This window comes from Apus apus, chromosome 13, assembly GCF_020740795.1.
Source record: "Apus apus isolate bApuApu2 chromosome 13, bApuApu2.pri.cur, whole genome shotgun sequence".
Lineage (NCBI taxonomy): Eukaryota > Metazoa > Chordata > Aves > Apodiformes > Apodidae > Apus > Apus apus.
Window position 1 is genome coordinate 16,656,728 of NC_067294.1, and position 22,051 is coordinate 16,678,778.

Genomic DNA, 22,051 nt, shown 5'->3' on the forward strand with positions numbered 1-22,051 from the left:
GGCACAACTTGAGGCCATTCCCTCTTGTCCTGTCACTTGTAACTTCATTGAACAGCCCGATCCCCACCTCTTTACAAGGTGTGCAGTCACGTGGTGGCTGCCCTCAAGAACCTGATCATACACAGTGAATATGCTGCAAAGCTCAGTCCTCAGCACTTAATTAAACTTGCAGACCCATCAGCAGGACAGAAGAGCTGACAAGGGCCTGCTTGGCAAGGAGACAACTTACCCAGAACCGGCTGTAGGAAGAGGACAGGAGCTCCCAGGGGTGGAAATGGGCAGTGCTGGCTCTTCATCCAGCATGGAGGAGAGGACATCTGGGCAGCTGGGGTCCTGCCAGCTGTAAGACAACCTCATGAAGCCAACGATCAATTGGGAGAGGACACTAAAGCTCTGAGCAGACCTGCTTTGCCATGCAGCACCCTTCAGGCACATCCACCTCCCTCAGCAAAGCAGGCTGCGAGCAGAACGACCCCAGCAGGAAGAAGGTGGGAACAGAAGCAATTCCCACACATGGTCCTTATTCCCAGCACCAAGGGATTAAACCACCCATTGGCTCCACAAGTGAAAGCCCCCAGCCCTTTAGTTGGACTTCAGTGGAATTTCTTTCCAGGTTTATTTTTACCACGGATGAAACTGTGCAGCCTTAGGGAAGGTTTAGTGCCCTGGGGTTCCCCTTGGCCCCCCCAGGCTCCCAGCAGAGCAGGTTTCTGCCTGCCCAGGAGCCCCCCCAAGCTGCTCACTAAGCAAACCACTTTGGAAACCTTTCTTTCAACAGACCATCCCTAAGTAAACTTTTCCACTCTTACTTGCTGACCCAAGTGGCTCCAATCCCTCAGTGTCCACCAAAGCCTCAGGGACCTCGATGTCCTGCAGAACCAGGAGGTGCTGGGGGTGGTGGAGAGACCTGCAGAGCGTGCCCCCCCCCCCTCCAGGACAGCCCATCTGCAGGGGCTCCAGATCTAGGGAGCAACATTTCAAAGCTCACACAGTAGGTGCTGATATCCACAAGTGTGTCTGGCTCAGAGGGGGGGTGCTGGAAAGTGCTGGTGTCCTTGGGTTTGGGTCAAATGGGCCAAATGAGAAAAATATCCTCTACATTTTCCATTTTCCTTGCTAGGAAAATAGGGGGTTTGGACACTTTTTAGACTTCAGGCAAGTTGCCTGCCTGCATCCCCTCCTGCTCTCAGAGAATACAAAGTCCTCTGCTATTTTGGGTCAGGCAGGAGTGCCCTGCTGGGGGTGACCCCAAGGTCTCACTCTGCACATCCTTCCCACACACCAGCCCATCAAGTCAGTGTCCTCCTGCACAATCCCACCCATCCCAAAGCCTCCTGTGGCTCTGAGCAGCAAGCCAGGAGCAGTCAGGAGCTTTTCTGCTGAACAACAGCAACCTGGGCTGAAAGCAGCTCCTAAGAAGCCAGCTAGAGAAAAGCAGAGGGATTTTGTGAGCCTGGGTAAAGCTGGGGCTTGCAGCCCACCAGTGTGGACACTTGGTGGCCAAACAGGTGAAGCAGCTTCCCAGAAAATTGGCATTAAAAAGAAACACCTGTGGGTTAGAAGCTGGTTTTGCCTCGCAGCTACAGGGGTGGTTGGAGTTGATGGGAATATTTGTAACAGCTTAATATCCAGCCAGCTGGACTCACACCCAGGGTCCTTCAGGAGCTCCTGCCTCCAGGTCCTGGCTTTGGAAGAGCTGCCCTGTTCAGGGTGGCCACCAGAGAGGTTCTGTGGAGAGCAGACCCACACCCAGGGCACCCACCAAGGAGCTGCACAGGAAAAGACAGGGAGAAATGGGGGGAAGGGATCCTGGAAGGGGCACAGGGAGAACAGCAAGGAGCCAGCCCAGCAGTGGCCATGGAGCACGTGCATAAAGTGGGACAGGCTGGTGGCTGTGGTGCAGTGAGGTCCCACCACCCCCATAGCTCCATAGCCCCTATAGCTCCATCAGCTCCACAGCCCCATCACCCCCACAGCTCCCACCACCCCCATAACTCCCATCACCCCCGCAGCCCCATCACCTCCATAGCTCCCATCACCCCCATAACCTCATCACCCCCACAGCTCCCACCACCCCCACAGCTCCCACCACCCCCACAGCTCCATCACCCCCATAGCTCCCATCACCCCCACAGCCCCACAACCCCCATCACCCCCATAGCCCCATCACCCCTATAGCTTCCATCACCCCACCACCCCCATCACCCCCATAGCTCCCATCACCCCCACAACCCCATCACCCCCACAGCTCCCACCACCCCCCCAGCCCCCTCCCCTCCTGCACAGCCCAGTGACCAGCAGGCAGAGCTGGGGCTCCCCCCTCCAACCCCACTTCACCTTTTCACCAGCTCAGCCTCCGCAGCCTGAGGTCACCTCCTCGTCCTGCTCATCGGCGCCAAGTCTGGGTTTGCCCTTTGATTGATTTCAGCACTGACAAAGACTCCAAAGTGTTGGAAGTGCAATTTTTTTTTTCCCACCACTGACTAAAAATAGCCGAGTGAAATTCCAGAGCTGCCTTCCAGCGCCGCCGGCCGCGCTCGGCTTCCCGGGACAATGGCATTTGTAGCCCACAAGCAACAACAACAGGGCAGGCTGGGCTCCAGCTCCCGAAATAACAAGTTAGAAAGGGCAAATCCTGTCTTTAATTACAGCTGCACAAAAATCAGCCTTTAAAAAAAAAAGAGCATTAGCAGAGTATCTGGGCACACAGCATCGACTTCACCAAAGCAGGGAAAGCAGCAAGAGCGGGATGGATGGACCAGATGTGCAACAGAAGTTCAGCAGGTGTGACTGAGGGTGTGAGGCACACGTGGCTGAAGCACTTTTGAAGAGCCAAAGCTCTTTTGAGACAAGAAAAGAATCCATTCAGACAGCAGGCAGAAGCTGATCATCTGCTGCAAGGACTCACGCGAGGCTCCTGCAACAGCCATTCCCAGCTCTGGTGGGGAACAGCACCAGAACGGGACCCTCAGGGAGTGAGTGAAACCTCCCTGAGCCACAGAGACACAGCTCGATGTGTCAGACTGGGAACAGCTCGTTATTCATCCTCTGGATTCCAGCTAATCACCCTCGGACCCCTTCCAAGGAAGCAACTCTGTAAGAGCCCAGCGTGAGCAGGGGGCAGCGAGCTGTCCTGCCCTGCTCCCAAACACCAACCTCTGGCCTCTCATCCCTGGTGCCTGACAAGAGCACAAACCTGGCCTCAGTGACTCCACCAAACTCCACCTTGCAGCAACCCCTCGTGCCCCCTCTCCCCGGGGAGAAGCTGCAAGTGATGAGTGTGTTTGCACACCCGGCAGGACCCCCCTGGCCTGGCAGCACAGGGCTCTGCTGGGGCAGAACCAAGTGACTGGGAATCATGAGGGACAACCTGGAAGGCCAACAGGGGCCCTGCAAGCAGGGCAAAAGCAAGCCTGCCACAGGAACTGCCTTCTGAAGGGCTAAAGGGACCCAGGGAGCTTTCTTCCAGCAGGTCTAAGGAGGAAAAGTTTCACCACATGCCTCAGTGGCCTCACCTTTGAGTGCACAGTGCCCCAGGGCAGTTGGGGCACCTTTGTGGGCAGGTGTGGGTAAGAGGACCCCAGCACAGGGCTCCTGTGGCTGCTCTAAGCACTGGCACACTTGTGTTTTCTCACCAAAACACGAAAGGGAAGAGATGTGAGAACCTGCTAAGATCAGTGCACGAGGGAGCAGCAGCTTCCAGGCAGGGCTGGCACGGGGCACGCGTGGCACTGGAGCACGTGTGGCACTGGACTGGGCAGCTCTGGACACCCCCCACAGCAGCCAGGCTGTGCTGCTCCTCCTCTGCCTTCAGGCTGCAAAACTGAAAAGCAGAAACCAGGTTTGCTGCTGCTGCCAGTGAAGGGTTAACAAAAATACTGTGGGTTGTTTTTCTTAAGGTACAACCAGATGCCCAGTTACACCAAGTGGTGAGACTGGGTGGGTAGTTCTCTGCAAGAGCTTCTCCTGTGACATGCACTGACTGAGGGGTTTTTTATTATTATTTTGTGCTGATCTCAGCTCGATGCTTTTATCTGCACCACCAGCTGAATGGTGAGCAGGTTTCTGTATCGAGGTCATGGAGCACATGAGGTGCATGCAGCAAAGTGGTTTTCTGCATCAATTTTATTTCTGCTCCAGCAGAAACATCAGATCTCCAGGACCTCAGCCCTCCTGAGCCCTGAGGATGGGGAGCTGTGCTCTCTGCTCCACCTGCAGATGGAGGACAGTGTGAGGCAGGGAATACAAAGCTGGAGCTCACCTGAGCTGGCAGGAAGAACCTTGACTTCATGGAACAGCAACAGTGGCACAGATCCTGCTCTGCTCCTGTGGCACCTGGGGCTGGGTGCTCAGCTTCAGCCAGAGAATCACTGCCAGGCCAAGTGGTCACAGCATTCCTTAAAATTCCTGCTATTAATGGAATATCCCCCTTTTACATATCCCCTTCCCAGCTAGGGAGAGAGGAAAGGTCCCTCTCTGGGAAAGCAACTCTGGCTCAGACACAGAAGCTGGAGGTGCAGGAACATGTCTGATCTGGGCTGGCTCTGCACTGGGAGGACAGGGAGCAAAGGCTGCTGAAAAACAAGAACCACACAGGCCTTCTGTGGCTGGAACATGAAGGACAGGTTTCTGCAGCTACGGGGTATTTTTCAGCTGCCTCAGCTGCCCAGAAGCCCAGCTCAGGTAACACCTGCAGCACAACTCTGTGAACTTGAGTTGTTGGGTTTTCCCCTTCTAAAGCTGGATTTCTGCTACAGCTTAAAAGAACAACTCAGCATGATCATTGGAACAAGGAAGGGTTTGGGTTGGAAGAGACCTCAAAGATCATCTAGTCCAACCCCCCTGCATGCAAAGAATTTCCTCCTCATGTCTTTTATACATCTCCCATCTTCCAGCTTAAAACCATTCCCCCTCATCCCATCCCTCCCTGCCCTTGTCCCAAGCCCCTCCCCAGCTTTCCTGGAGCCCCTTCAGGCACTGGAAGCTGCTCTAAGGTCTCCCTGGAGCCTTCTTTTCTCCAGGCTGAACACCCCAACTCTCCCAGCCTGTCTCCAGAGCAGAGGTGATGAAGAAACAGGATGTTTTCAAGCCCAACTACAAACCAGCTGCCTCAAACCTCAGATACTGACCTGGAGCTGGCACCAAGCTGAGAGCAAAGCAGGTGTTTCCTAAAGGAAATGAAATCAGGAGGCCGGACTATATTCTTAAATATGGTTTAATACTCTTCTCCATTTCTGTACATCACAACACCAAGATATCACTGCTTGGGATCTCTCTGCAGAGGCTATTAGAGTATGCAAAGGCTAGGATTTTTCACCCCCCTTTAACGTGTTTGTATGTGTAAGTGTAATACATATCAGTATATATTGATATACACATCAATATATAATGCAATATATATCACTGAAGAGAACACATTGATTAAAGAAATACAAAAATTTGGCATCATTTCCAAACTTAAATAGTAAAAATAAAAACTACAAAAAGGAGCTGCAGACCCTAATGTATCATGTGAAACAACAAGCAGTATATTCAAAAAAAAATATGTAAATTTACATCCAATTTTTGTTTTTATTTTTTTTCTTCTGGTCTTGTCATGTCACATTAGACCCATTTACAATGGCAGAATCCAGAACACAGCACTGGGACAGCCAGAGATGTGCTCAAACCTGGGTTTGTGCAAATCTGTGGCAGACCCAGGCACACCTTCCGTGAGAGATGCCAGCTTTGATGTGAAAAGGACAGCAAAGCCACCTGCCAGGTGGGACACCAGGGTTCCCAATCGTATTGCTCACAAGGACAGTAGTTTTGGACCTCCAAGAACAGCGTGGCAGAAGTTTTAAGACAAGCCCCCCCCCCCCCCCCCCTCCATTCAAGTGAAACAGGATTATTGGAAAAATAGGCAGGTATGCAGCTTGGAAAAGAAGCTGCTTTTGATTGGTGCACCCAGTGACAGAGCCACCAGGCAGTGCCATGTCAGAGACCCCAGGAACCCCCAGAAAGAAGCAAGACTTGTGGATGACCTCGGCCCAGCCTTCGCCTCACCCTCTGCCTGCAAGACCGTGTGAAAAACCCTTTGTCACTTCTAGCTGACACACACTCTGCACAGCAGGCCTGACAAAAAGCTTTCTGGAGTCCTGATGCAGCCAGAAGCCTGAACCCATGAAGGGCCCAGGTGAAAGAGCTCAGCATCAGACGTGCAGGACATTTGTGAGCCAATCCACCAGACTGCCTCAGTGCTGGGAGATGGAGGATATCCCCAGTGGGCTGTGCCAATGTTCAACCTATTAGTATCAAGAGCTCCAAATGCACCAGTACTAAGGTTTCCATCAAGGACTCCCCTTGCTAATTATTCCTGTAAAATACCAGCTTCCATTAGAGAACAGGGGGTTCAAATTCACATCATCAAGGAAACCTTACGCAGTCCTAAAGCAAAAAAAGAAATCAAAAAAGAAAACCTTACTGAGGAACAAAACAAAGCAGTGTACCTTCACTGAAATCATGTTTCTTTCTGTCAAGACTGGGGGGAGAAAAAAAAAAAAATAAAAAGAATCCTGAAGGCTGCACTGTTCACACCTAAATGAAGTCCAAGACATCAGCAGCATTTTCATTGCAATCAATGAAGTGCATTTCCTAGTTTGTAAGAGCAGAGCTTCTGCAAATAGATTAAAGCACGTTTGGCTGGTAAGCCTCCCCAAAACCATCTTGAATTTGCAAGCCACACATTATAAGCCAGCACTCGAGGTTAAGTGCCTTCTCATTCTTTTGAAGGGAATGAATGGCTTCCATTCCATTCCATTTCTTCTGCAGTCTGAGCTGAGAGTGCCATGTAAATGGGTCACGGTGCTGCAAAACGCAGCGATTGATTTCTCCAAAGTAAAAAGAAACAAACCAGTAGGATCTTACTTCTATTAATTTTGGAAGGAAGAGGTTTACAGCAGTTAATGTATCATGAAGGTTAAAAAAATCATTTTCATAAAATACAAGAGCAACCAATTTCACCATTGAGTAAAAGTAAAAACTGGGATTCTTTTTAAATTAGTCCAAAGTGGCATTATAGGAACTTAGTAGTTTGCTGCTGTACTGACACTATGACAAATCAAAGTGTAGGGTTTTGCTTTTTTATATTAAATCCAATGCTCGTGGATCAAGTTCTGGAAATGTTCCAATTCTAAGGCAGGGATCTGTTGTGTTTTTCCACCATGAGTTTGCTCCTTGGGTTGGATGCTGGAGGGGCGAGGCACGTGTTGCCGGACCCAGGTCGACTACCTAGTAGTCATCAAGGTCAAAAAATTCATCGTCTCCTCCTTGGTATTCCATGCCCTGGAAGTCCACTCGGTACCTCAAGATACCTGGGTAAAGACAACAGGCTTTAGCTTCTTCAACATTCCAAGAGCCAGAAAGGCATTTTAAGCAGTTTACTGAGCCCTGTCTGCACCTCAAAAAGCTTCTCCGTTCCACGTTCAGCAGCTGAACCTGCACCTGCTGACAGGTGGACAGTCCACCCTACAGAATCCACTGCCTGAAGGAAGAAACACCTACCTGCCCAGCACAGACCAGCTTGCTTCTGGAAAAGCTCAGCCTGCTCTAGGAGGACTGTCTCCCAAAAAAAGACCAGTACCAGATCTTGTGTCCTAATCTAACTGCTCAGATGAAGATGTACCAGGTGAGGCCAGAAAGCAGCTGGCACTGAAGGAACTTCTACAGAGGAGTCAAAGCAGCATCTAGTGGCTGTCTTCCAGGACTTCCTACCCAAAACACCAACTTGGCTTTCTGGGAAGCTTTTAGCCTGGAAACATTTACTTAGGTGAAGGGTATTCAAGGAATATTTCCTTTCAAGACTACTGGTTTGGAGCATGGTAGCCAAGAGTATCCCACCACACAAAGAGGCTGGATGTGGCTGACAGAAAGGACTTAGAATCCCAGACTGGTTTGGGTTGGAAGGGACCTTAAAGATCAGGTCGTTCCAAACCCCCCCTGCATATAGGCAGGGACACCTCCCACTAGATGAGGTTGCTCAGAGTCCCATCCAACCTTGACGTGAACACTTCCCAGGGATTACAAACCTTGGAAACCTGTTGCTCCTTATGTAGCCAAACAATTCAAGCTTGTTTCCTTACAGCTGGTGTTGTCTGACCCCCAGAAATCCCTCTTTGCAATACACTCATCTGTTTTATACCCACCAACCTAAACACAGTAAATGGCAACAGCTGCTTTATCAGCAAATAAGCAACAGCTTTATCCTGGGATCCCTCCTCTGGGGAGAACAAGGTGCATGGCAGGTGGTTTTGCTCTACCCTGCTAATGATTTTTGCCAGACTGAAGCTACTTGTCCTTCTGCCAGACTTGGCTGAAACTGGTCAGTGAGCCCAAGAGAAGGACTGATGGATTTCAGAAGCCTCATTTCTTCATTAAGTTGGGTTAAAAATACTTTTATTTTGAAAAGCAGCAGAAGACAGAGGACCAAAATACAAGGAAGTTGTGAGAGATGAGTAACAGCTCCCCAAGTGCTTCAGCAGCCAGGCTGGTGTTTGTCACACACCACTTGTGCACAGCAGGGCTCAAAACAACCACTGTGCAGAGACAGAGCAAAGCACTTCACAGGCCTGCTGAAATGCAGCAGCTGGAAAGAAGGACCCTTCTCTGGACACGACAAAGGGGTCTGAGGAACACAGCCTGAAGGGACAGCTGCCTAACATGCAGCCTCATCTTGCTGAACAGGGAATGAATTCACCTGGAGACCCTGATGAACATGATAGTTTCTTAAACTGGCATCGTGACTAAGAGGAGTAAGACTGATGTGCTTAACTTGTGTTGGCACCAGATGATCAAATCAATCATTACAAATAAAAAGGAACATCTTTTCATTTGCAGTTTACCTCCAATTCCTCCAAATCCTTTCACAAATTGGGATCCTTCCTGTGATTTGTCTGTAACAATTTCCAATGTTGCTCCAAATTTCTTGTAGTTGTTTGCAAACCACTCCAGGAGGGGCATACTTTCTATCAGTTCATGTTCCTGGCCAGTCTATGTAGACATTTGAGGGGAAAATAAAATGATTAAACAAATGTGACAATCACTGCATGTTAAGTATTGAGAAAATTCATACCAAGAATTGTCTTTAGCTTAAATATCACCACTGCCTTTTCAGTCTCAAGACACCAGCCTTCATGCTTGGCAGGCTGGAGCAGGTCCTGATGGTGGGCATTCCTGACACATCTGTATCAGACAAGCCCTGGCACAAGCAGAAGGCTCCTGGTGCTGAGAAATTAAATATTGACAGGCCTTGCTTTGGGCCTCATACTACAGAATTTAGTGCAGAAGCAGGAGAGAAAACATCTTGTTTATTTGTCTGCTCAGTTGCCACCCTATGCTACACTCTTAATTGTCACTATTCCTTTAGATTTGTTTTCTACCCCACAGACTGCCCATCACACTCAACCAACCAGGCACTGCTCACTTTAGGACATGCTGATCCAGGCAAACACAGAGGCAAAAAGCAGAGCTTTTAAGCAGCAGGTCAAATGATTATTGGCACAGAAACACCACGTCCCTGCAGGGAACACTCTGAAGCTCCAGTGCACAGAAAGAATGAGCAATTACCCCACCAGGTGGGAAAGCAGCTGGAAATGGCTTCCCTGGCAGCCCTAGTAGGAGACAGATGACCACCCTGCTGCAAGGGACAGACATTTTGCCCAGCTTACTCCACAAAGTGCCACTGAACCCCACCCCATCAGGGCTGTTTGACCTGTGCAGGCAAGAAACTTGCAGTGAATGGCAGATCCACCTTTCAAACACACTGAGGAGCAAACACTCCCCTGCACTTACACCCATGTGACAGTTTCTGGCCTCACAGTTGTTTTCTAAAAACCAAAACCAGTGCACAATAAGCAGGGAGTAATGGTTTGGGACCGTGTTGTATGGTGGCTGCCAAACTCTTCAAGTAGATGGTTTGATGGTGGTCAAAGACCCCATATTGTCTGTCACTTCAACTCACTTACACAGCCTTGGAATTGGCAGCAGGCAAGACTGGAGAAAAGCAAGTCTAGAAGCCAGGGGTTGCATTGAAGGTGAAAAGGAAGAGCCACAGGCTTCCCTCTGGGTCTCCTGTGAGTGCCAGAAAGGCCATGGTGCTCCCACTGTGACACACTAAGCTGAAATATTCAGAATGTTGCACCAGTGCACAGAGAATAAACCTACAAGCCCCAAAGCTGAAATACCTCTTTATCTGTGAAGTGGGATTTATCCTTCTCTTGCTCTGGTGTCAAATACAGGATCTTCTCCTCTGAGAAGGGAGAGGAGAAAAAAATATTAGGTTGGACAAGACTACCAGATGTAGGTTAACACAGCAAGACACTGACAACAGCCAGCAATTACAACACAGAGGGTCTGGTCACCGAATCGTTCTGGTTGGAAAAGACCTTTAAGATCATTGAGCCCAACCACTAACCCAACTACATCGACTTCAGAGCTAACCCCATGTCCCTCAGCACCACATCTAAACAGCTTTTAAACACCTCCAAGGGATGGTGATTCAACCAGCCCCCTGGGCAGCCTGTGCCAGTGTTTAATGACCCTTTCAGTGAAGAAGTTTCCTTTAATATACAATCTAAGCTTCCTCTAGTGCAACTTGCGGCTATTTCCTCTTGTCCTATCAGCTGTTCCTTGGGAGAAGAGACCCAACTCCCCCAGCTCCAACCTCCTCTCAGGCAGCTGCAGAGCCAGCAGGTCTCCCCTCAGCCTCTTTGTCTCCAGGCTGGGCACCCCCAGCTCCCTCAGCTGCTCCTCAGACTTGTGCTCCAGCCCCTTCCCCAGCTCCACTGCCCCTCTCTGGACACACTCCAGCCCCTCCATGTCCTTCTTGTCCTGAAGGGCCCAGAACTGACTCCAGGATTGGAGGTGCACCCTCACCAGTGCCAGCACAGGATTATGCTCCCTGCCCTGGTCCTGCTGGCCACACTGGTCCTGATACAAGCCAGGATGCTGTTGGCCTTCTTCTGTGCACACTGCTGGCTCATGGTCAGCTAGTCAGTGACATGCCCCTTCTGTCTAGCTGAAGCTTTATAGGAAACCAAACAGGGCACACCAGTAGAGACAACTGTAGTGCCAACACCAGAAGTCATGCTGGAAGCATATGGCTTGTCTCTAGGCAGCAAGAGCTGTGCTTCTGCCCTTAAGGCTCCTCCTATCACCTGTACTTACACAACTGAACAGCAGGTTTCATTTCATGCTAGCACTGGGACAGACTGCGACCCCAGCTCTGCAGTTCTTCCCCCACAGTGGGCACTTGCTAGTTTCAGACTTTTTCCCCAGAGCAGTGGGAAGCTATAGTTAGTGACCAGCTCACACAACAACCCCTTGATCAAGTCCTTAAAGATCTACTATGGGAGTTCCTCCAGTGTGATCCACCCGAGTCAGACAGCTTAGGTGCTGAACCCCCCCCAGACCAAGTCCCACAGCACCTACCCTCCGTGCCTTGGCAGTGCAGAACATATCTCATTATATCCAGATTTTCATAGACTATCAGTATCTCTACTGCTCCCATTTCCAAAGCTTTTAGTGTATCTTCAACACCAAAACAGTACTTCCCCGTGTCCTGACTGATTTCATCGAAGTATCGTCCTGCAGCCAGGAGGGAAAGACATTGTCATCAACTCTGACCAGGCCGTGGGGATTTTTAACAAGCCTGACTGGAATGCAGGAAGAAACTGGAAAAGGAGACTGCAATGCTGGTGAAGGAAGCAAAGGGTATGGAAACAACTCCAAGTGTATGGGTTAGAACGTTCAGCAGCAGGAAGTTAACTCCATCAGATGCTGCTCTGTCAGGAATCTCACTCCATGGAAAGGTTCACCCAATGAGACTAACCCACCAGCAGGCACTAATTAACTTCACTCTTTCCCATGTAAGACTTTGTTGCTGTTGCCCTCTTGTGTTTTCAAATCAGCAATGTGTGTCTGCAGACAGTCAAACCAGGCATCATTCCTACTGCCATCTTAAAATTAAATGTATCTTAACTCTCATCTTGCTGAAGATTTAAACAACCTGAGGTGATATCCTTTCCCCTTCCACCCAAATGTCCCCAGAAGGCCTGAAACTGAGGGGATCACCCATGAAAGGATAAACAGAGAACATCTGAGAAGCTGGGGGGCAACAAACAACAAAGAAAAAAACCCCAACAATACAACCCAAACAAACAAAAAACCCCACAACAAAACCCCCACTCCTTAAGGTCTGATTAAGTCCTGCAACATTTGAGTCCAGGTCATGGGAAGAACCACAAGTCATGTTCTGCCCAAGCTGGAAAGCTCTGCAGGGCTGCAGCAGCACACAAAGGCCTTACCAGGAGGTCTAAAACAAGATCAGCACATTCAGTCAAGTGTATTTGAACATGTAGCCACATACCTATTAGTTTCTTCTCCTGAATGAATTTCACATTGGAGAGGACCTCAGTTGACAGCTCAATTGCTTGATTGAATCCATTTTCTCCTCCATATGAAATGTCAACTAGTTTGAGCACTTTGGATTGCAACCTCTACACAAGAAAAAGGAGACATGAATAAGAGTGTTGCAAAGCCCTGCCATGAGGCTACTTCATAAAGCCACTAGAATAAGTACCTGGCAAGAGTGACAGCACTAATCTATTTTGCTTCACTTGCAAGCACAAGTCCTGAGTCAGAGGGACCTCAATGCTTAATATTGAAGCACAATTTTCAGGCAACAGAGACACAGAGATTAGGTTTACTGGAGTCTAATTCCAATAAAGCTTCTGCTTTAGATTTGGGCACATGAAGAATGCAAATGTCAGTTCCAAACCAGGCAGGAAAGGATTCTTATTAGCACTGTTACTAAAAAAAGGAGCTCTTCCCTCCTTGCAGGAGGTATTAGGAAAGAGAGAGCTCTTAAGCATACATCAGATTTTTACTTTTGATCACATCACTTAAGACACCAACATCACATTTCTCCCCAAATGCATTTTATACAAGAGCTACTCCTATGGGAAAGTTGGGGAGGGACTTTTGACAAGGGCTTGGAGTGAGAGGACAAAAGGTAATGGATCAAAACTGGAAGAAGGGAGATTCAGGTGAGACATTAGGAGGAAATTCTTCAGTGTGAAGGTGGTGAGAGCCTGGAACAGGTTGCCCAGAGAAGCTGTGGCTGCCCCATCCCTGGCAGTGTTGAAGGGCAGGTTGGATGGGGCTTGGAGCAGCCTGGGCTGGTGGGAGGTGTCCCTGCCCATGCAGGGGGATTGGAACTGGATGATTTTTAAGGTCCCTTCCAACCCAAACCAGTCTGGGATTCAATGTTACTACTGACAAGCTTAAACATTTAGGCTTTACTCGGAAAGGTCACTCACCTGATCAAACATGTCAGATTGACTTAATTCAGTTTTGAAGTCAGCTGATCCAGCTAAAACGAGACCAGCCACGTTCACCTTGTCTCCAGAGATGAAGAGCTGCACAGCTGTCTCTGCCACCTTCCTCACATAGTTGTGTCGTTTCTCCATCCTCAAGCGAGCGAAACGCAAGGCAGACTGACCTCCTCTACCTTTGGGGAGAACAGATGGGAGGCACCAGTTGGGAAGTCATTCATTGCAGGAAGGTTATTAGAACATGGTCCCAACTGGGCCCTGAGTAACTGAAGCCAAGGGCAGGCGGAGCCTTCAGAAGGAGTTTGCCACCAGCAGAGCCAGGGCCACTCACTGACACAGCCAGTGAAGACAGAGGGTTTGCTGGCAGGAAGGGATTTTTCTCAACACATCAGGGTTTTCTTTCTTTTTATACAAACTTGCAACTCTCTATACTAATTTTTAACATCTGTGCACATTTTTGTGTCCTGTACCTTCATTAGAAGTAATTTCTTTCATTACACTGTGATACTTTTGTCACACTGATGTAATGCATGCCAGCAGTCTCAGCTGAAACTACCTACAAGAGAGGTTTCTATTTCATTTTGTCCCATCCAGCTCCACAGAGAAGGGCAAACAGACAATTTGCTGACTTCTTGAGGGGCTCACTACAGCACAGCATCATTTCATGGACCTAGGATTTTACTTGCTCCATTAGGTTTCTGTGCTTCTTGCAAGGAACAGCCTCCTGCTTTTCACTGTGGTTTGCATGGGACACCATCAGATGCAAGATTCCAAGACACTACCAAGTGGTATTACTACTTGTGCTAGTCATGTTTAGTTCAGGCTGTCCCAAAAAAAAAAACCACACCACATAAAGGGTCATGGACCTGTTGGAACAAGTCCAGAGGAGGCAACAAAGATGATCCAAGGGCTGAAGGAGCTCTCCTAGGCTGGGAGAGTTGGGGTGTTCAGCCTGGAGAAGAGAAAGCTCCAGAGAGACCTTAGAGCACCTTCCAGTGCCTGAAGGGGCTCCAGGAGAGCTGGGGAGGGGCTTGGGACAAGGAGCAATGGCCTTAAACTAGCACAGGATAGATTTATGTATTTAGCTTAGACATTAGGAAGAAGTTTTTTACAATTAAGGTGGTGAGATACTGGAACAGGTTGCCCAAGGAAGCTGCGGCTGCCCCATCCCTAGAGATATTCAAGGTCAGGCTTGACAGGGCTCTGAGTGACCTGATCTAGTCAAAAAGGTCCCTGCTCACTGCAGGGGGCCTGGGCTGGATGACCTTTAAAGGTCCCCTCCAACCCCACAAATTCTATGAATCTAAATGCACCAAGAAAGCAGCCAGATTGCAAGGGAGCAAAGAACTGAGTAGGGGTAACCACCTACAGCCCAAACTCCTCGCTTCTTCCCTCACATCTCACCCCACAATATCCTCCTGCAAACATTCTGGGAGAGACTAGTGCATTACCATGCTTCTTTGGAAGATCCACAGTGAATTTGTGCAGGACTTCTCTTGTGTTTCCTTGCAGAGTCCCAAAGAGGGCCCCACTACCATCTATTACGATAAAGCCAAACTTGCTGTCGTCGGAAAGCAGCGCTGTCAGGGCCTGCAACAGGAAACCAGGTCAGCAGCAAGCCCCAGCTTAGGGACCAGAAAGCCTACCAGAACAGCACACCTCAAGACATTTTAGTTCCATCACTGCTCATTGTTCTTTTTACAAATGAAGTAGAGGAAGACGAGCAGGTTCAGGAGCTGAGATGAGCCCCGATTACCACACACGGCTGCCAAAGAAAACTAGTGTCCAAGGTTGGTAACTATTTTCACAGCCTTACCAGCTCATCACATGGTGTCACAAGCAGGTGTAACAGCAACACCCTACAAATCAGCTCTGGAAAGTGTTAAGTGACACCTCTCCAATGCTGCACCACCTCTCCAGTTTTGCCAGCCAGAGGAGTCCTCTTCCTAGCACTCCAGCCAGGACAGCAGAGCTTGCTTAGCTCACTGATCAGGCAGTTTTACACCAATACAGACCAGCTTTCAACTGGCCAACTACCACAAATACCAGTTTGCTGCACCTGCTGACTTCAACATACCCAAAGGGAGAATGATGAAATCTACAGTGGCTGTGACAAATTCAGCCTCAGAAAGCAGAAGTAACAGCAGCAATAATTGTCCTGTGTGTAACTGGCTACAGAGAAGACATCCATAATATTTGCTGGAAAATGAAGTTATCCTTCAGTTTTCTTCCCTTTAAACACAGTTAAATTAATGCTGTAAGGTCATTGAAGTTGACTTAAGAACTAAAGCACTGATTAGTATCAAGGCTTTTGAGTTACTTTTGTCCCCAGCCCTGGTTCTGGTGGTGTGGGACACAAACACTCCTTTCCCCAGGGAATCTGTCAGCTACTGCTCCCCCAGGGGCAGCCCAAGGGCTCTGTACATTCAACACTCACACACTCCCGTTCACTTACACATGCCCAACAAAAGTAACAGCAAGAATTCCCTTTCTGGCAGGCTGGAGAGCTTGTCACATTCCAGATTGCTTTAAGTCACCAGTTTAATAGTGCAAGAGTGATGGTGTTGGTCTGCTGCACAGGACCTCTGACTGCCTGCATGCCTGCCAGCTTGATTATTGGGCTGAATGGAAAGGATAAAAACCATCAGGCATCTTTATCCAAAATCCACACAACCAAGTCTCCAGCTTTCAAGCTTAAAAAGAAACAGACACTAAGGTTTAATGGATTCTACTGGCCAAAATAAATATGCTGCATTAATTCCTCAGCAGTGGGATGAATGAGAGGTGGAAGTGGGATATTACATTGCAATCTATTTAACTGGGACAGAGCCAAGCAAATCGTGTGACTGGAATGAATGCTCCAGCCAAGGTATCAAAATAAGTCATTGTAAATCCTACCCTTCAGACACACATCAGGGCTCATACCCCTCTTGGGAAGTCACTTCAGTTTCACAGAGGCAATAAAATATCTAGAGGAAATCTTATCAAGATTCTCTTGCCAAGCAGCAGATGACTACAGCTCTGATGTTCTTGATTCCCTCGTATTTTAATAAAGTATCCAATGATCAGCAATTCCTTCAGTTGCCCCTTCATTCATGCTATGTCAGCAATCCCACTCTTTGACCTATCCAGCACAAAAAAGGGACTACTGCTTTTATTCTGTTCCTTCAGCTTGGGCTGAGATTTTTCTTTGCAACTTCAGCCTAAAGGTGGAGATCAGCTCCTCCTCCTGCTCCTCCACATGTCCCTGCTTTCACAGGAAATCTGTTGATGGGCTGAGGCAGATGCTCTAGTTGTTGCGTTCTTGTAGCACGTTGGGGGGGAACCACTGGGTTACAAGCATGGTTCCACAACCAAGAGGGATGGACAAATCAAGATTTCAGTGCTGATATCAGCTCATTGCTTAAGATAATACACAATAGGTTTTTACACCTAGATCTGATTCTGCAGAGCAGACAATACCAGGTAAAATAATCCCGTCCTCAAAAGACACAGGAGAGCAAACAGCCCATGGAGAAAGGTGCCATCAGCAATCACATCAGCAGTAGTAGCAATTACCACCAACTCCTCTCAGGTTATTGCCACTCTCCTGGTGAGCAATGCTACACAGCAGCACCAGTGTATTTACAGCTGCCTCCTGGGAATTGCCCACTGGGCAGCAGCTGCTTTTTTGGTATTGAATCAGTGCCCTGAAGCAGTAGCTGCAGCAAAGACCAAATTCATTCCTTTCCTGATAGGACAGGAGGCATCCCACCACCATCCACTCACTGCAGGGACAAATATCTCACTTGGCTTTGCACCTCTGGCTCTCTCCTGAATTCCCTATTTACCTCTTACTTTCAATTGCCTGCAGCCCTGTGGGCTCAGCAGAGCTCAAGGGCTGAACCTGTGCCCAGCTTTGTTATTCCTGGTAGGTTAAAGGTGTGTTGGAATGTCATCCTTTGTGGGAAGACAGAATTAATAGGGATGGGCCTCACCTATGCAACACAAACACCTTTTCCTTCCTGTACTCCTTCCAACCTTAAAACTCCATCATGGATCAAATCTCCAAAAACCCAAGCAAACAAGCAGAGGTTCATCACCAAAGGGCCTGTCATACCTGTGTCACACAGGTTTGATGACAAGAATGAAGTCTCAGTCCACACATTTCTTGTGGTGAACACCATGGACATGAAAGGCAGGCAGTCACCTACTACAAACACTGAGACCTCTCCAAGTGCCAACAGAGCCAGAACAGGCTTGGATGCAATAAACTGACTTTGTGCAGCCGAGTACAAACCACGTTCATTTAATTAAGCTTCAAGCCATTCATTTAACTAAGAGAAGCTGATGTTGGATAAAACCAATCCCACTTTACCCCAGAGAGATTAGGCACATGCCAGCTCTCCATCAAGGGTCTCAGTTAACACATCTGATATCAAGACTGGTAACGCTAATATTACCTTGGCATTACTTTAAGGCCTGGCTTGGAACAAGATCTCTGGGCCTCTGAAGTTAAGGGGAAAAAAACCTGCCTCCAGTTAGAGAGAAAAGCTTCTGTCTGTGGGTTACACACACTCAGCAGTTACTAGCTGGGTCATAAAGTCAGCTGCAGTAGGAGCTGGGCAGTATCTGAACTGCTTTCAGCAAATATCACACATTTCTGAATACCAGCCAGTCAGAACCCATCCAGTGGCTTCATTAGCAGGATGTCTTAATTCAAGCCTGCTGTTCCACATACTGTGGACTCTAGAACACCAAGGATTGTTACAGTGGGTCTAGCAAAGCAGTCTGACTTGGACTACTGCAAGACCAGCAGACAAAAGGAGACCTCTTACCTCTGTGTGGAATTTGTTGTCACACAAATACAACGACGTGTTGATTGGTTTGAAAGGTTCGAAGTCAATGTTGACTTTCTTCTCTTTTCCTTCCTCTGTCACAATTGTTCCACAGTAAACAACCAGACCATTTGGAGGTACTATAAAAGGACACAATGCAATTTTAAATCATGAAGAAATACTGAAAACTGTACATATCAAAAAACTAACTTCTAGGCCTAGAGACTTAAGGCAGGTTTGAAACTGAAGTCCCCAAGCTTTTTACTTTCCATTTCCCCCACCTCATTCCCTCTCAGACTTCTGCTATGGAAAACAAACTAAATTAGTGCATCTCTACTGAACAGCTTGGAGCAGGAAGCTAAAGGTAACACTGATGGAAAGACCTGCAGAAAAGCTGCAAGAAAAAATACCTGTCTCTTAAACCCATGAGTTTGCAAGCTCCTGAAATCCAGAGAAATGCTGAAGTCTCCAAAAAGCTTTCCTAGTCCTTATACAGCATTTTATAGAGCCATCATCTCCATGAAGGCCCCTTGCCAGTGTGAAGAGAGTAGGGAAGAACTATTTTCCAGTACTCATTTTAGATGGCCTGGGTCTATTTCCTCCCACAACTATGGTAGCTGCCCAAAGAACACCTAAGTCTGCCTGATGGAAAACTGCTTGTTTAATGAAAATTAACTACTGTGGAAGAGCTCCTAAGGCTGTTTAGAAGGCCAACTCGGCTCTTAAGGCCAAGTTTAGAAGAGTCAGCACTGCTAAGGACACAATCAGGAGCTTGTTCATTAAAGACAAGGACTACCTCACTATTCTAGCCCCAATGACCACCCCTGAAGTAGTCATCCATGGGCAACATACCTGGAACATCAGTGCAGAACAGCAGCACAGGCCAACAAATTTGATTAGCAGAAAACTGCACAGTGCAGAAACTTAAGGCTGCTTCTGAGTAAGGGAAGTTTGCCAGCATCCATACAAGCTAGAAGTTACCTTTGTTATAGAGTTTCAGTCTTTGCTGTACAGATGTGATGGCTCCCAGTACTGAAAGGCGGTTCACTCGAGACTTGATGTTGGAGGCGGTGCCGAACTCATCCGCTAACATTTTTGCCACTCGTGAAATCTGGTCTTTGGGGGGAATGATCAAGGATATCATGCTGGTACCATTGCTGAGAAAGGAAAAAAAAAAAAAAAAAGAGGGGTTGTGAGCAGCCACCAGCCAAAGCAAGAAGTGTATTCATACCATGTCCCATGCATGCAGCTGTCTCTGCCCACCCCTGCCCTGCCCCACGGATGCTTCATGTCACTGTTGTCCCTGCAATTCCCCTTCAGCTGGGCAATAATGGGGAAGAAAAGGAAACAAAACCAGCTCTTGGACTCCATAACTAAGTATTCAGGTTAGCCACTACCAAGCATGCCCTCCAAAAGCTGCTCATTTAACCTGGGATACTGCTCTGGAAAAGAAGAACACGTACAGGCTGGGGGCTGCAAGCTAAAGGCATGTAAGCAGTCCCCAGCTTTAAAACAATGCAGCCACATACTGCATGGACATTTTTAAGCCCATTCCATTTCTTCTCTGACAGCTGGAGCATTAGCCAGGCCAAGTGCTGTATTAATACACTGTTTTCCTCAGATTTAGACAGAAAACTCATCTGGAGGATCCTTTTGGAGCAGACAGTCTTTTCTCCTTTCCCACCAGCTCCGGCAGCTGCTTTATTTAAAGTGTGCTGAAGTACACGCCTGAGTTCAGAAGTGCCAACCCCAAGGATGGAATCAGGAGATAAGAGCCCACAAATCACTGAGTGAAGTTAAATTTTAAAAAAAAAAAGTTTGATATTTGTTTTCCCTACAGCTTTGGGGTGGATCCTGCAGAGGTCTTAATCCCCAGAGCAGCTTCATGGCTCAAATCCATCTAAAGCCAAACCAAAAATCAGAGGATCCTGTCCACCTTCCAGCAGGTACCTCCCATTTGCCACTGAAGAATCCCAGATGTCTAAAGTGCTGCTTCTGCCTTGTCTCAAGTTCAACCCAGATCTCATACTTCACATTACAATAATGGCATAAAAATCAAATAACTCACCAGGTCCTCCAGCCCTCTCAAGGGCAAACCAGCTAAGCCCTGTGAAAAATCCTCTACTCAGGATTCTGAGTCAGGGCAACAACCAAGTGCTTTTCAGCCATTAAAAAAAAGGGGGGGTGCTTTTTTACATTTCTTACAGTAAGACAAGACTAACGTAGCACCTGCCTGCTGCTTTTTCAGCTTGTCATGCACTAGTGTCCTGCTTGAAGTGTTCGGGTTACAGGGACAGCAGGGAAGTGCTTTAAAAAGCATCACTTCATTAGCCTCTTTACAGGAGTTGTACAGCCCCCATCCAAAGATCTTCCATTCAGGCCAAGTTGAAACGCATGCTGGTAGGTCAAAGAAGTCCCTGACCTTAAAGACAAGTAATTGGATTTAATATCCAAGATCCCCACACACTGATCAAGAAAGTGGCACAGAGACGCTTCCACACATTATTCCCAGAAGGAGCTTTGAGCCATGCTGACAGCTATCAGACTTCCAGGTCACACCAGCCAAGAATACTCCATGTACCACTCAATTAAAGCAGTTCCCTACCCCAGTGAATGGCACAAGCTTTAGGGGATATAAAATGCCCTATCATTCCCAGCAGGCTCCTCTGAGTGCGAGGCTGATCTGAATGAAAGCAGCTCTTCCCAACTTTTTGGATCCTAGCACTCGAGGGAAGCTCACACTGCTCGTGTCTTCCTCTGAAAGAAGAGATTCTCAGCCTTCCCAGAGGTGAGAAAGCTCTGCACATCACACCTAACCTGCTGCACGAATTTGGGACACCCCGATGGGCCAGGAGGGACTGTTCTGCCCCTCAGGCACTCCACTGATTTCCTGCTAGGACATGCCATGTAGACATGAAGCTCCTGCAGAGAGTCCAGAGGAGGCTACAAGGATGATCAGAGGCTGGAGCAGCTCTGCTCTGGAGACAGGCTGGGAGAGCTGGGATGTTCAGCCTGGAGAAGAGAAGGCTCCAGGGAGACCTGAGAGCACCTTCCAGTGCCTGAAGGGGCTCCAGGAAAGCTGGGGAGGGGCTTGGGACAAGGGCAGGGAGGGATAGGATGAGGGGGATGGATGAAAACTGGGAGAGGGAGATGGAGGTGAGACTTTAGGAAGAAATTATTCACTGTGGAGGTGGTGAGAGCCTGGCCCAGGTTGCCCAGGGAAGCTGTGGCTGCCCCATCCCTGGCAGTGTTGAAGGGCAGGTTGGATGGGGCTTGGAGCAACCTGGGCTGGTGGGAGGTGTCCCTGCCCATGCAGGGGGTTGGATCTAGAGAATCTTTGAGGTCCCTTCCAACCCAAACCATTCTGGGATTCTAACTTTTCCTCTGCTGAGGTTAGAGGGGAAGAAGCAGGCAGCAAGCTAGGGGAGGAAGGGGCAATAGCAAGGAGGAAGAGCGGATGTGCCCTGCCCAATTCTTCAGGAAAACAGCACTTGTAAAGGTATCTTTAGTTTTTAATGCAAACGCCCTCTCAAATCCCAGCCCTTGGCCTCGTGTTACGTTCCACTGCCCCAGAAACACCAACCAGATGGACATGGGATCAGCACAGCCACTGGCCAGGGTCCAGCTCCACGTACTGTGACTGTACCAGACCCACACCTCGAAAGGGCCACCCCAACTGGTGATTATTTATATTACACACAGCTTCTTATCTAGAACAGTCACATGTGCCAATCAAATCACTGTTCTTAGCAGCACCCTGCCCAAGGGAACACCGTGGACTTCACAAGGCCTCCTGATTCATTACTGCTAGCAAGTAAATTCAAAGGATATCCTAGATGACACATTTTCCCTAATTGAAGCCTC

General features: G+C 48.4%; 2 protein-coding genes across 4 annotated transcripts in view; both read right to left on the minus strand.

Moving 5' to 3' along the window:
• Positions 1–22,051, minus strand: part of HSPA9 (heat shock protein family A (Hsp70) member 9) — a 139,942-nt gene that overhangs the window by 76,837 nt on the left and 41,054 nt on the right. The window lies entirely within an intron of this gene.
• Positions 5,198–22,051, minus strand: part of ETF1 (eukaryotic translation termination factor 1) — a 30,970-nt gene continuing 14,116 nt past the window's right edge. For all 3 annotated transcript variants that reach the window (XM_051631442.1, XM_051631445.1, XM_051631443.1), the window contains exons 3-11: positions 19,169–19,344; positions 18,188–18,327; positions 14,822–14,960; positions 13,356–13,546; positions 12,404–12,533; positions 11,467–11,622; positions 10,221–10,285; positions 8,880–9,027; positions 5,198–7,352 (exon numbers count right to left, since the gene is read on the minus strand). In XM_051631442.1, the coding sequence (XP_051487402.1) occupies positions 7,270–7,352; positions 8,880–9,027; positions 10,221–10,285; positions 11,467–11,622; positions 12,404–12,533; positions 13,356–13,546; positions 14,822–14,960; positions 18,188–18,327; positions 19,169–19,344 (1,228 nt within the window). In that variant the 3' untranslated portion in view covers positions 5,198–7,269. The remainder of the gene's footprint in view (positions 7,353–8,879; positions 9,028–10,220; positions 10,286–11,466; positions 11,623–12,403; positions 12,534–13,355; positions 13,547–14,821; positions 14,961–18,187; positions 18,328–19,168; positions 19,345–22,051) is intronic.